The sequence below is a fragment of the Puccinia triticina genome, chromosome 4A (genome assembly GCF_026914185.1).
Source record: "Puccinia triticina chromosome 4A, complete sequence".
NCBI lineage: Eukaryota > Fungi > Basidiomycota > Pucciniomycetes > Pucciniales > Pucciniaceae > Puccinia > Puccinia triticina.
The window spans coordinates 3,349,344-3,364,864 of NC_070561.1; the positions used below are offsets into that span (position 1 = coordinate 3,349,344).

General features: G+C 44.4%; 1 protein-coding gene across 1 annotated transcript; it reads left to right on the forward strand.

Annotated features, from left to right (window-relative positions):
- Positions 1-2,321: 2,321 nt before the first annotated feature.
- PtA15_4A402 (uncharacterized protein) lies at positions 2,322-2,621 on the forward strand (the record flags this gene model as incomplete). The annotated part of the gene is made up of 2 exons (XM_053168282.1): positions 2,322-2,324; positions 2,406-2,621. 2 exons carry the CDS (start codon positions 2,322-2,324, stop codon positions 2,619-2,621), a joined length of 219 nt encoding a protein of 72 aa, XP_053019506.1.
- Positions 2,622-15,521: the final 12,900 nt, after the last annotated feature.

Here is a 15,521-nt window from a genome sequence, read left to right on the forward strand (position 1 = left end):
CTTCCGGAGTGATTAGCGTTAGCGCAGCGGAAAAATACCCGCTACTACTGCCAAAAAGCAAAGCGGTAGCAAAACACCGCTAAATGACTGCTGCGTGTCCGCTACTCGCTGATTTGGCAGGTAGTGGAAACAAAGCGCTGCGCTGTGTGTCCGCTACTTGCTAAATCAGTGGGCAGCGGATCTGCTATCCGCTAAATCAGCGGATGGAGAGCAGATTGACACGTAGCGCCTACACCACGGGCCATCCAGGACATCCATTGGTTGGACCAATGGTCGCACCTTCGGCTGTCCGGCTCTTGCGCGGGGGAGTCCATCCTTTGGACGGACATTGTACTTCCCTCGCGTCGGATGGTTCGGACAAACTGTGAGCCTGAGCCTCTATAGTGGCTACAGGACACAAGAAAAGTGGGAGGCACTGGTTGTATTTCTTGGGATAAAGAACTACAATCAGAGAGAAGAGAGAAAGAGAAAGAAAGAGAAAGAGACAGAGAATATAATGATCTGGAGGGGGTCTATCTACTCCTTGTAGGAGGATCCTCAAAAGTCTACTTGAATCACCTGGAAAAGTGATAAGGACAGCTGTGCCAGACCAACAAGGGCTACAGCCTCCGCGCGCACCAAGGAGACGGTGGGGGGACACAGAATAGTAATACTAATCTGCTCTGATTTTTAGACTGATTCTAGGATTAACAGAGTAACCTTTGATCTTGAGAATAGTAGAGGTGAAAGCAATAAAGAGGAGCAATCAAGAGGCACAGAGAATCACTCTGGATAATCAAGGTTCAAATGAAGAGTATACTTACTGTCAATATCCTAGGCGCCTGTGACGGTAGGAGTACTGGGAGCGTGGTATCCTCTTGTAAGGTGATCCTGGGTTATCTACGGTGTGGTTCTGGGTGGTCTGAAGTCTGTAGATCCTCCTCAGGCAAGGGGGATCCTGACTTCGAAAATTTTCACAGTTTGCTTATGTAATTACATATGTACATGTGGTTTGGCGCGCCTGGTAGCGCTGACACGTCACAACTGCGCATGCGCGCCACAACTCAAGGACTCAGGGAAGGAGTAGAGTTACAAAGAATTGGTGAGTTGTAACTAGGGTTAAAATTGCGTGAGGAAACAGAATATGAAGTCAGAATAAGGATATCTCTTAAGATGGAAAAGATATAAAGCAATTCATATGTAAAAGTAGATAAAAGGCAGACTTTGGGTCAGCTGTGATGACTCTAAGGCTGACACAAACCATCCCATGTACGGACCAGGGAGCGTTCAGCGGATGATTGCAGGACCATCCGCTGGATGGCTCCACACTCCAGCGGGCATCAAAAAATGAGTGGCCCGGCTGGCCAGTGCACATCATTGCTCGCAAGGGGTGTCGAACATGCAACATGTGGAACAGTTGACCTCAAGAGCATGAATCTCCCGACTACGCCATGTCGGCAAACCTGGCAGTAACCCCACCTTCATCACACATAGACTACAGCCAACGATACCCCTTCGCCGTCCAACAGTCTATTGGACACTCAGAGTAATTGCACAGTCTTGATCAAGGGTGTCCAAGGGTTTTTTTAATTGGTGTCCATTGGACACCCTCATGAATGGAGGGTGATGCACATTGTTTCTTGCGATCATTGACACTCTCAACCGAGAGTGTCCGCTGGGCAACTTGTTTGGTGTCCATCGGACACTCCGGCTGGAGTGTCCAATTGTCGGAGCGCACATTTGCGTGAAAAGTGTCCATTGGACACTCCTGGAGGAGAGTGTCCAATGGATGCTATTTTTTGGGCGTCCAAATGACGCTTTGGCCAGCAAAGCGGCACTTGGACGCTTTTTGAAACCGTCCAAGTGATTCTTTTGCCCCGTAGCGTCCATCGGATGCTCTGGGAGCATCCTCTGGACGCTTCCAGGGCAAAAGCGTCCATCAGATGGGGCGGTTTCCCAGAAACCCGCCCCGTGGTGTATTCGCTAGGGCTGTGCACAGACCTCCTGTCTCCGCTTGGACTCCGATCCTCCTTCAGCTGCCAGATCATCCAATCATGGGTTCAGTAAGCAATAACCCAGAAGAAGAACCACCCTCAACCCCTCCCAACAACCCTGATAACCCATCCAATCCCACCCAGTCCACTCGTCAATCCAGCCGTACTTGCACCCCCAGCACACGACCTGGGTTTGTCCCCATTCAAAGTGATTCTTGACGGGCACTGGGATCCAATGTTGCACCGGCCCAATCAAAACCAAAATCAGCTTTAATCCCTTTGGATCCGGTACAAGACACTAACAGCTGTGGTCAATTGCGCCGGGGCGGCAATGTGGTGGTTTGTCAGATGGTAAGATATCTTCTTGTCCTGTTGATGCTTCTCTTTTGATCCTATTACTAATCTGAGTTCTATTCTTATTATATTGCACAGGGTCTTTTGGGTGTCAAACAAGTGAATCAATTGGGCAAAGAAGTTTGCATAGACACAGCGCAAGACTCCAATGAAGATAACCAGAAGGCTGTAGATTATGCTCGGAAGACCAAGAAGAAACCGCACAAAGACAAGGACGGCTTTGACCATGCAAGGCTCTACTTCTATGAACCAGGAGAAGGCCCAAACCAGGTAAAATCATCCATCCATCATTGAAAAAGAGACAAAACTGTCACTGAAAGAGACACCAAACTGATTTTTCATAGAATTTGAACATCACATCTTATGCGTGTTGATGGTGCCCTAAAGAGCTTAAAGCCAACAATGGCTCTTACTGCAATCTCAAAACCCACCGAGATGGTGCCAGCATCAAAGGTGCATTACGGGCAGCTTGTAGTGGTCGCGCAAAGGCCATCGATGCTGGAGCTCATCTCCCCTTGACCCCGTTGGAGGCTATTTCGGCAAAATTGAATGAGAATTGTTCTGGATTGGCATCGGGACCGGGGACTCTTATTGGGTATCTGACAAAAGGTCGATTCAATAATCAAACACTGAACAAGCTTCTTGTCATTTGGATTGTGCGTCAGTCTCTCCCTTGGTTACGGATTGAGGATTTCCTCTTGCGGGTATGCTTCGACTACGCTATCAATACCTCACAGCTTCTATCCCGGGGTTGGGCTGCCTGGCAAGCTCATCTACTCTACATCGAACAGCGGAATCAGGTGATCAAAGCCATCAAAGTAATTTCCCTTTCATCGCTATCATGTCCTTTTTCTGTCATTGGATTCATGGATATGTTTTTTACCGCTTGTCTGCTAGGATTCCGACTCGAAAATCTCTGTTGCCTCCGATGTTTGGACTACTAAGGGTAGTCACAAAGCATACATTGGCCTAACGATCTGTTACATAAACCCTGAATGGAAATATGTTTGTCGACATCTTTCACTCAAGTACGTCTCCTGGCATCACAATGGGAAATATCTTGCTGCTCCCTTTGCCAACATCTTAATCAAACATGGGCTACACAAAAATATAAGTATTTCCGACTTCTTATTATCTCAATATCATTGATTAATGACTATTCACTGCAGCTTATGAATACTTTCAAACTGTACATTCTCTTGCAGACTACCGACTCCGGCAGCAACAATTTTACTATGGCAAAAGGTGTGGCTTGGATGTTTGAAGATCACGATTCAACCAACTGGGAAGTTGCAAATAACCACCACCGCTGCATTTGCCATGTCATCGCCCTAATTTTGGGCGCGGGATTGAAGGCTCTCAACCTCTCAAAGGCGATGGTCCAGCCAGAAAAATCTGATATCTACTTTCCAATTTTGGATACGATCCTGGAGGTTGTGGAGCCAAACGAGGAAGAAATGTTTGTAGAGGTGGTGGAAGCAATTTCTTTAAAGCCCAGCTTTGATGTTGACCCTGACGATGCCGAAAAAGATATTCCTGAACCTCGCTGGGAAGACCATAACAAAGAAGATACTGACGAGTTCAATGAAGAAAGCGGATTTGGTTTCACGCTCAAGAAGGTTAGTCAAATGTTTGAATGTTAGATTATGAATACCCCGGATTTGATTATGAATACGCAGCAAGTAAACTCCAATTCTCACCAGCATCTGAAAAAGTACCGGTCGCAACCCTAACCGCGTTTTTCCATCGCCACCAAAAGAATTCCCCTGCGCGGCCAACCTTGCTGGTCTTTTCCTCACGCGTTTACATCATTATACTCGTGAGGAAGAGACTAGTAAGCAAGAATCAATCTTTCACTAACACCATCAAGATTTCGTATCGTCCAAACTAACCGCAAACCTTCCTCTTCCCCATTCTACTCCTCCCACTCTTTTCTTTTCTTCCAACATAGACATAATCATCTCTTGCGCGCGTCCCTCACCACTCTCATCAAAAACATTAAAATCAAACACAAATAACTCCTGCGCCATCGCAGGTATGACTCTCATACTTTCTATCATTTATGTACTTATTGATCAATCTAATATTTTCTCCTTGTTTTCCTTATCCTTTTCCAAATCTTCGTGTAGGTGTGTTGCTGGGTTCATTAAGCTTGTCAGGTCATCGTTGTTTGCTCAGATTCAAACATCATTACATTAGGTTCGCTATTTTGTTCATTTCACAATTTTTCTCATTGTTCTCCTTTTATCACAAGAAATATAACTCACGCGTTTACATCATTATACTCGTGAGGAAGAGACTAACATAATCATCTCTTGCGCGCGTCCCTCACCACTCTCATCAAAAACATTAAAATCAAACACAAATAACTCCTGCGCCATCGCAGGTGTGTTGCTGGGTTCATTAAGCTTGTCAGGTCATCGTTGTTTGCTCAGATTCAAACATCATTACATTAGGTGTGTTGCTGGGTTCATTAAGCTTGTCAGGTCATTGTTGTTTGCTCAGATTCAAACATCATTACATTAGGTTGCTCTTCGTCCTATCTCAAAATTTGCAAATTTACATTGAATGACATGCCAAATGCGTAGAAAGCTGAACCATATCGTTTATTATCAATCTAGATTGACTATATCTGTTGCCGCATTGCTTCGTCCCCGCAAAAGCAAGCCAAGTGGAAACTTTGGGCGGAAAAGCTGGATTACAAAGGACGCGGAGTCATCGCCGGTTACAGAATACGATGGAATATGGCTTATGAAAGCAGTCAGCGTGCTTACGAGGGGAGAAGGGTAGGTTTGATGTTATTTATGTTGAATTTAGCAAAAGCTAATCGTCGTCCCATTGCTTGACACAGATAATCAAACAGTTGCTTGATAACGAGTCCGACTTGTACATTGGTAAATCTGCCGATAAACATTTTTTCAAATCATACAAAGTGCATTCATCTGCGGGCGTTCTATAAGAGCGAGGTCACTCAATACCTGTCCAAATCGTGGGCAGAATTCAAGGCCCGGATGTTCCAGTTCGCCCTCCCACTCAACTGGCGTGCGGAACTGAAGAAGCAAATCCGGCAGATTGACATGGAACCGACCGAGTCCTTCCAAGCCTACAGCACCAGTGCTCGGACTCCCCAGAGCCTGTTTAACTTCGACGCCACAGCAGCCACGGTCCTTCAGGACGTTGATTTGGCCCAATTCGTTGTCTATGGGCTCCCCGAAGCGCTACAACATCGTGTAGCCGAGCGCCAACTCCTGGAAACCACCCCGTTCGTCTACGGAGCGTTTGAGCAGGCGGTGAAGGCGTTGGCGCTGCCCCTGGGCCAATCCGCATTTCCACTCAACCTGGCCAGTCAACCGCGTCAACCAACGCACAATCAGCACGCGATGACTTGATTTGGAAAATTCACTCGTACCTCGATTCTCAGGGACGCTGCCATTTTTGTAAGAAAACTTGCGGTAGCGTACCGGGGTCTTGCCCGGGTCCAGTAGACAAACGCTACATTGAAGTTCCGGCCGTTTTCATCGTACCGCCAAAACCCGCCAACTACGTAGCGCCCAGAGCCCGCGGACCTGCTCACCTGGCCCCCGGGAGACCGACCAACCCGCCAGCGGGCCGCCCACCAGCCAGAGCAGCAACCGTCGCGGCAGTGGAGAGCTACACCAAGGCGCAAGCCGCCACAATGGCCGTGGTGCACAAAGCCGTTGCCGAGGACGCCCTGAATGGCCCCGCTGATGATCCTTATCCGCCGGCGCTCCATGTTTCCTCCGTGGAAGACTATGAGGACCTCGACGCCTACCTACACTCGATTGAAACTGTAGAGTATGTCCCTCCGCCACCTGTCCCCCCCGCATTGCTCCGGCCCTTACCCCCGCGTCCCCGCCCATCTGTAGTGACATCGTGGAACCGTCCTTCGACCCGGACGAAGTGGCAGAGCTCATCGCCAACCTCTGAATCTCTACATCCGTCTCGTGCCCCAGTTAGACTGCCACCCGGATTACCAATCCCAGCTTGGTTCCTCCCGTCTCCTCCCGTCACCAGCTTTTGGAATTTCCCGCCTTTCCAACCGACCCTCTATGCCCCCACTCCTTTTTTCTTCCCTTTGAATCATTATCCCTTCTTCTCTTTTATAGGAGGGGAGACTGTAAACCCCCCTCCTCCCTTGGGGTTTACAAGGTGTCACTAGGACCCTTCACATGTCACAGTCAGATACTTAGTCTGTTCCCTCTCCTTATCTGGTTCAGCAGAGAACTGACTAGCAGTCTCTCTGAACCAGGTAAGTCACTTGTTGTTTCCTTCTTTCCTCTTTCTCTCTCTCTCATTGTCTAGAGCAGAGAACTGACTAGCAGTCTCTCTGAACCAGCAATCCAAGCTCCCCCCTTTGGTTGGTCCTAGAAACCTCTCCTCGTGCCCCTTCAAGCCCGTTTCCTGGTTCATCTTGTCCCGTCCAGTGAAGGGGATTAGCACCCCTTACATAATGCCCCCAGTTGATCCCCCTTGTCACACAAACGTACGGCCGTACGTTGGTGTGACACACACCAATTCAAGTCAGCAGCTTCAAAACCAAAACAAACCAAAAATTCAATTCAACAAGGAATTAAATCACTATATTTTTACAATAGAAAGGAGTCTGAAGAGGAAAACAATAGTAACACAACTTGGGAAGACAGAAATTCCTAAATTCCAGACTAATCAACAGTAGTTCAGGCTCAAACTTTGGAGCAATGTCAATTGTAAGTCAGATATGTTATTTTTTTCTTTATTTAAAAATATTTCTTGAATCAGGGAGAAGAAAATGGTGCAGTAAACCAGAAAAAATGTAAAAAACTGTGATCCTTCTGGAAAGACAGTTTTTTATAAACTTGGCATCTAATTCACTACACAAAAACTCACAGATTCAGAATTCACGCCTTGAGTATCTTGAAAATTGTTAATCCTCATTCTAAATTGAATCAATCCATATTTGTTTTTCTGAAAGATCCATGTGCAGTGGAAGTTGGAAATTTGAATTCAGGGTGATTCAACATGCCTCAATTCACTTGTGCATGGCTTGCCCTTAAATCCCCACCAAAAAAAGAAAATTTGGAAAATTTGCTTCAGGGAGCCAGTCACAGCACACAAAAAGAATTTGCAACTATATTCCAAGGTGGCTACACCACCCACTTCCAAGCATGTAAATGTTATATGTTGCCATTTCAAGAATCAACCAGCAAATGGTAGAGCCACTCCACCTCATACCCAAAGCTCATTTCTGCCAATAAATTAGAAGAGAGATCTCACATCCCTGATCATTTTAAATGGACTGAATTGGGGATTTCCAATGCATGCATTCATCATTCTCAAATGGAACTTAAATATGAAATTTTCAAATGGTCTGCTTCAATTTAAACACAGGCTCAGCCACTACCAGCCAGATAAAAAAAGATACTCTCTTTAAACATCAGCACCATTCAAAGACCCCATTCCTCCCAACAAACTTGAAGTAAAAATTGGAATTTGAAATCAACTTGCATGTCAACTCCCTCTTCTACCCAACATATAAATCAATCACAACCAGATTTTTGAGTCTTGTACAAATTCTTTCCTTAAATCAAAGTGAAAATAATGACTTGAGGCGTAAATATGATTCTTCTTCTTATAGTTTTCCAGAGACACATCTTGCTATATGTTGATTCAACCATTGAAAATCTCAGAAATGGTGAACTAGATCACTTCTGGGATGTTGCTTTTGACTATGAATCACAGGCTGTTTGTTTCCATGCATTTTTGTGTCACATTTTCAGTAACCATATTTTCATCCTTGATAAGTGTTGCCTAATTGTATCTAAGCCTTGTGATTTTTTGCTACAATTTGTTCATGTAACAGCTAACCTTGAAGAATCAGACAACCAATTTGCAACCAAAAAAAAATCATGGGGATACCCTGTTAACCAAGCTGATCTTTTATTCTTCTTGAATTCCTTTGAGGAATAAAGAATGTCTGCTAGTTGAAACCTGATGGTAAGATTTCCCCTTGTATCTTTTACAATTGTTCTTGCTACCACGCTCCTGAGAAACCTTGTAATGTTTGCTCTTGTTTTGGGTAGGCTCCTTCACATGTTGAATTTCTCAAGGTTTGGATTTCAGCCAAAGAAAACACCAGCTGAGGCTCTTGAAATTCTAGTAGAGCTGATTGCTTGCGGGCCATTGAAACAACATGTCAAGCAGAACCAATATAGCATCTGCAGGTGGGACAACTGGCATGGAAAATGATGCACATTCAATTAATAGCAAATATTTCAAAACACTACTCCCCACATCATTCCTGAAACAATAAAATGGAGCCAATCTAGAATATGATGATTCAATATAAAATTAGCCCAGAGAGCCACAGAAATTTGAGTAAGAATAACATGTTGAGATTGAAATTGATACCCAAGATTGTCCACTCATCATGTCAAGCAGAACCAACCTGGGAAATGAATGCGTACTGGAAAACTGGCACAGAGAGTAATGAAGATTCAATCTAAAAGAACTGTTAGAGAGGAATTCAATTTTAGAGAAAACACACCAAAAATTCACCGTTAAATATTTCATACATCAATTTTTTTTAAAATTTACTACCGAATCTTTGTGTTCAGATTGAAATTCATTCTAAACAATAGATGAATCAGGAATTTTGCCAAAGAGTTTCTCTTTTCCAAGCTCACATATCAAGTATATCTACAGCTTTATTTATTATGAAATGACTCTCTGTAAGCTTCAAGGATTTATCTTGAGCATCTTCTAAACCTCAGAAGGGTGAATTTCACTCTTTCACAAGAAGTTTAGGAATATCTCCTGGACATTTGGGAATTCAAGTTGACAAGATCTTCTCATGGAAAAGTTTTCTTTATCCTCAAAAGAGCCTTAGAATTCAGTCTCAAGCCAGATTGAACCCATCTCAAACTTGCCTTGAGCTAAATTCAGCATTGATTCAACATTAATTCAGCATGGATTGACCACAAGTTAATTGAGTGGAAATCAAGTGTAACTTGCTGATAGAGTTCCAAAAGTAAGTTTAAAAGGTTGAAAAAGTTATTGAATGATTGGAATTGCATGCAAGTGCTGAGCAAGCTCCCCTGGTATAACCCCATGATTGATCAAAATATATTATATAGTAGTAATATGAGAAACTATTGTTTCTGCCAAGCAGTTGACAATTCCTTGGAGTGTGGTTGTACATATGTTTTTAAAGAGTTAAAGTAATTTATACGGTCAAGTTGCAGTTGGTATCAATATGATATCAGACCCTTTCCAACAAACATTCAGCATAACTTCAGCAAAAATTCAGCACAAAATTACACATCACTTGGAGCCAAGTCCTTAAAGAGATCTTAAAGGGTTCCTAAAAAGAGGGGTGAAGGCACTTGCACGCAAGTGCTGAGCAAACATCCATGGTGTGAAAACAAGAAAGCAATCACTATGGTCAAGAAGGTTCAGATTATTCTGCGGGAAATGTGTAAGTCTTTTGATTGAACCAATTTTGATTTCGTTCTCATAATGGATGTTTTTTTGATTTCCTTTAACATATTCATGTTTCCTAATGCAAAATATTTATGGCAATAATCATTATCAAAATCAAAATCATATATTGCTTGAATTTCTAGAAGTTGTTCTGTGTATTTTGCAAGTGCATCATCCATTTCATCCAGTAGCTCTTTGTAGATGGCTGTTTCCCAAGGTATATCCAAGGCATATGGATAATACTTGAATTTATCATATGATACAGCTCCGCAGTCCGCAGTTGCGCAGTTGCGCAGTAGTGCTGCTTGTGCTGTGGTGGCGGCTGCAGCTGTTGCTCTAGCACCTTAGGGTGCGCGCTATTGAAGCCGCGGGCCTCGGGTGTCGAGTAGTGATCGGGGACTCAACCCGTCTCCGATGATTGGTTGGTCGGGCTTGGGGCCCGGGTACACAGTGATGATCGTACCCGCCCGTCAAGCTCTCGTTTGGTCTCGAGTGTTTACTCCCTACCCCGCCACGGGGTATGTGTATGTATATTGACCTTACCCCATAGGGGGGGTATTGATGTATCCTCTACCTTTCGTCCTTGGCCAGCACCCAACCCTTCGACTTCGCCGATCTTCCGACCTCTTTGACTACATACGTCACCGGCGCCGCTGGCTTGGTTTCCTCAAGTTGGTTCTCTTGACCTCGGACCACTTTCGTCATATGGAGTGGGTTTTTCTCTTTTCTGTTCTGCTAGCGGTTCTTTGATTTGGAGCCCGCTTCTTCTTGGTTCCAAAGAAGACAAAAAAGAAACAGAACCCATCTGTGTATACCAGATTTGACAGCTGACAGCCCTATTCTACTTCGACAGCGCTCCTCGTACCACTGCCGCGGACAGATTCGCTCGCTGGACTCGATAGCCCATACCCTCAACAGTGTATGTACATACATGTTCCTTTCTTTTGACCGGTGCTAAGACGGAGAGACTGACGACCGTCTCTTTGTCTCGTTCTTCTAGATCTTCCAACGACTTCCAATGCGCATTGCTGCCGCTGATCAAACAAGGTTGATCGAAGGTCCTTTAAGCCCTGCAGCTGTGTGTATTGGACATGGGCCGAGCCCTCCTCCATCGACGTCATCGCCTCAGTAGTTCGGATTCGAGTGCCTCCCCCCCGGTGAGTCTACCGAGGGTTTTGCGAGGGTATAAAAGGTCTGCCTCGCCTCGTCATCTCCATCCTCACCCGTACCACATCGGGTCCTCATTTTAACTAGTTGTTCTACTACCATATCGTCCAAACGATACTGTTGTGCATAGCTTGTTATCCCCAAACCATTGCAAAGATCGTTGTCGATCTCGTTTGTCCTTGATGATCGCTTTTGGGTGTAGAACTGATAAGTCCTCCTTCCCCCTATTGCCCAAACGTTACTATCGTTGACTAGCGAGTGGCGCGATATAAAGCTAATCAAACTGTTGCAAAGCCCGCCCTCCAGTTTGAGCCCGATCAACCCGGAACAAGGTGAGTTGTCCTTCTGTGAGCTTTGTCTCTTGCGCCAAGAAGCGTAGAAATGATGATTGGGTTTTTGAAGTCCATATTGAGTTCACGTCCGACCAATCGTTCCCGATTGTCCTAACACAAGCAAAGCTGTTTGTATCTGGAGCTGCCATCCTTCTTTCCCAAGACTAAATATGTGTAACAATATCTGTGTAACCAATAATGTTGATCCAGTATAGCGTTGATCTAGCGGTTTCTACTGATCCTTTTTTATCATGAAATTTGAAAATTCTGAATCCCAGAATGAAGTTGAAAGCCCCCTCCCCCAACTGAGAAGGTTGTCCTCAACCTCAAAGAAAGTGAGTTATTTGTAAGAAAGAAATAAAAGTAAAAAAGAGTGTGGTTTTTTTAAAAACAAGTGTTGATAAGCAGTTTAAACTCTTGCTGAGGAGGTAGATTTAGTTGGAGGTTTCCATAGACTTTTGAGATATTCTGAATTGTGTATTGTGAGATTGATGGTGGGAGGATGGTGATAAAAGAGTGACTTTTTGAAAGAATGTGAGTTCCTCCCCCAACTTGAAAGATTTAAGCCCCAATAGTTTCAGAATTTAGAGCTGATATCTGTTTTGATGATTCAGAAAATAGAAAAATGGTAAATGTTTAACCAATTCCAACAAGGAGCCTTGGGCGGTTGAAGTGTGTCTGAAGTAGTCCAAAGAGGTCAGGCGGAATCTTCAGTGATGGTTGAACAAGGAGCTTCCTGAGTGAGTAAAATAAGTAAATAAATTGATTCCTTTGTGATTCAAGATGATATAGATCATTGATTGATCCTTTCAATTCTTGTTTAGGTTCTGAATGGTATTCATTGTGTTTGCTACTTGAATTTGTTTTTGTTGAGTTAATATCTGGTGGTACCGGCGCAGGCGGCAAGATAAAAATGTCTTCAGATGGTGTACGGATTGGATTTGGACTGATTGGATTTTGTGAGTCTGTTTGGTTGAGATCTGTAGTAGTACTAATACTTGGGTTGCATATACTGATAGTCTTGCCTTCATTTTCTCCAGGGTCTGTATCTGTGGGTCCTGGGGCTTGAAGGGACAGTTTGTTGAACATTTCTTCTTGTTGATCCAAGTGAGGTTTAAAGAGGTGCTTGTTGAGTTTCAGTTCTTCCTCCCAAAGCCATCCTTCTGGTCCAAAGTTAACTACCTTCAGGCACTCTTCAGTAATCCTGGCTGTAGGCTTGAAATCAGGTGGATTTGGAGTAAGTGGTGTTTTGTAGGGATCTCGATTAAGTGGAGGTCTTTGCAGTGGAGGATTCAAAGCCTGCGGAATAGGTTGATTGATAGGTCAAACTTTCTTGGCCACAGGTTTGTACTTTGTCATGCACCATAAACTCCCCTCCTTCCAGCTTTGACATAATTTCTCCTGAAACAGTGATCCCAGCCCGTTGGAGAGTAACTTTCCTATTTGCTGCCGGTCCTTATCCGGTTGGTTTATCCTTGTGGTGTTGATGGAAAGACCTGGTTTGGAATCAGATGTGCCTTTGGGAATGGATTTTAACAGTAAGCCTTTCTTCATGGCACTGCAGGATTTTAACAGTTTAAAAAACATAATAAGGATGTTCTTTTTGACTGAAAAGAGTTTAAACAGTAAAACGGCTGTTTGTCTTGATGTCTTTTGAAAGTATTTTACAAAAACAGATCTGAGCCAGTCTAAGAAAACCGGTGTCCGAGACATAACACGCTTGACTAGCTGAAGCGAGCTACTCCCTAGATGGCCACCGGAAGTTCTAAAAAATGCTGAGTTGATTTCTTTTTGAACATGCGATGTTCTTCGCCTTCCTCTTGGAGCGGATCTGATGGAGGAGCAGGCCTGATGACATTTTTACTAAGGTTCTTTCAATTATCCCAGCCTCTTCCTTGCCCAGTTCGTGCCAATGGTACTGAAATTCGTCTTCCTTTGCTTCCCTGGAAAGTGAGTGTTTCTCCCGTTTCATGGTATTCCAAGGTACATCCGTGGTCAAAGAGGAAAGGTCGTCCTAGAATGCAATCTTGAGCCTTTGGCGATATGAAAAGATGTGCTGGCCCGGAGAATCGACCAATTTGTATCGAACAGTTTTCCACTACTCCTGTTATGTCACATCTGGCTCCACCCACACCTTGCATTGGTATGTTCACTATTACTGATTCCAGCGCTAAATCTTCCGCTACCGATCAAGGAATGACATTGACCATGGATCCTGAATCCACCATGAAGTCTACTTTTTCTCCCCCAACTTCTGCAGTTACATATCCCAGGGCACAACTGTAGTAGCAGGGATCTGAGACATCTTCATCTTCCGCAGGTATGGTCATTGGTGCTGCTATGTTAGTTGCCTCTGTCTTAATATAAGTTGTAGAAGTGCTTTTTCCGGGAAGGCGTTCCTGCAACCTGGCTATGACTTTCTCTGCGTACAAGGGGGATATTGCCGTTAGCTGTGCAAAGGTGGTAGGGATTTTCACATTATCCAAGTCCTGTAGTAGTGCTTCCTCAGGTGAGTCCTTCTTCAGGATTGTTGGTACCCGCTCTTGGCTCCAAACTTTCTCAGGTGTCCTTTTCGGGGTGTCCTTTGGGGTGTTATCCGGTTCCTCCTCTTCCTGATCAATATCCATGGCTTCCCGCTCCGGTTCTTGGATCCTGACCCCACGTCTACCCTTCTGAGCTCCTGACCTAGTGATAGGGTGGACTTTTATGAAGTTCTCGGCGCCTAGAGTAGGTGGGCTCCAATGGATGGTTTGTACCAAGGCTTTCATTGTTGGGGTGTTACCATTTCCTTCTTGTTGGGATTTTGCTAACCTTTGTATAGCTTCTTGCATGTTAGGATCTGCTGATGCACCAGCCACTACGGAGCGTATTGGTCTGGAGGGTATCCAAGGTATGTGCTGACCGTCTGGTAGGAACCAATCCTTCCCATTTCGCTTGACCAGCCCTTGTTCCTCATCTTTGAGATATTCTGGACATCTGGCTGTGGAGTGCCCTTCACGTTTGCAATAATAACAGACCAGAGTGTCGTACACCGGGGTGGATGGTCGAGTGTTACCCCGATAAAAGTCCTGTTTGTCTGAGGGACCTTGCCTATTATATTTTGTGGGTAAGCTGCTTCAAACCTGGTTTTTGAGTGCAGCTATTTCTTGTTGCATGTCCTGAAACTTTTGGTCCACTATTTTTTCATTTGGAGTTTCTTTCAGCATCTGCTCGCGTTGTTTGCCGTCCCCTTTCTTGTGGTCCAATTCTTTCTGCATTGTCCGGTTTGACTCAGAGAAACTTGAGAAATTGGTATATACGCTATTGTCCACACGAACTTCTGTTTCCGCAGCCGCTATCAAGTCTTCCCATTTTGGTGCTTTGTTACTGCCATCCTTAGCTTTTGGAAGCTGATCCTTGCTAACTAGAATGCGTTTAACACTTCTTTGACTTTCCATTGGGAAGGCACTTAAGAACAGTCCCCCAGCTTCGTCTTTCTTGCTAACATGTTCGTTTTTGACTAGGTACTTGAGGATTTTGGTGAATTTTCCAAGATATTCTTTGTATTCTCGATGGGTTGAGATTCCTGACTTTGATTGCTGCTTGGCCAGTTTTATGAGGTCTTCTGTGGTGTACATAATGGTGTTATCTAACTCGCCCCAGGTTTTGACCATGTCAGCTCGCAGTTTGGTCCAGTTGTATTCTTCATACCCCTCCATTTCCTCAAGTTCACACTTCAGTTCTTCTGTTCGTATAAACCGTGGTATCTGAATTGCTTTCTCACGATCCGTGGCACCATACCCATAGGCTACCCGTTCAAACCGATGTAGAAACTTCATGAACTGACTCCCATCATAGTAAAGCCCTTCTTCGTTCCTGATGATGTTAGGTTTGTTTGAGTGCTCAGGTTGGGTATAGACGTATATTGGCTGAGGTTGCTGAACTGGAATTTGAGGTTGTTGTTGTTGTTGTTGAAAATTAGGATGATACATATTTTCTTGGTTGTTTTCAGTGTTATGAATCCCATAACCGGTCGGTTGTTGTCTTGGGGTATTATTTCTTGGTGGGTTATTTTGAGTTTCATCTGAATCTGACATTTCTTCTTCAGCAGGATCTCTGAAGTGATTTTCTGGACCCTTTCCTTTGTCTTTCCTAGGTGGTGGTGGTGGATTGTTTGTGGCATCGCTTGGCCAAAGTAATCCTGAAGTTCCTGCCAATGGTCTGCTCCTTAAAGGGG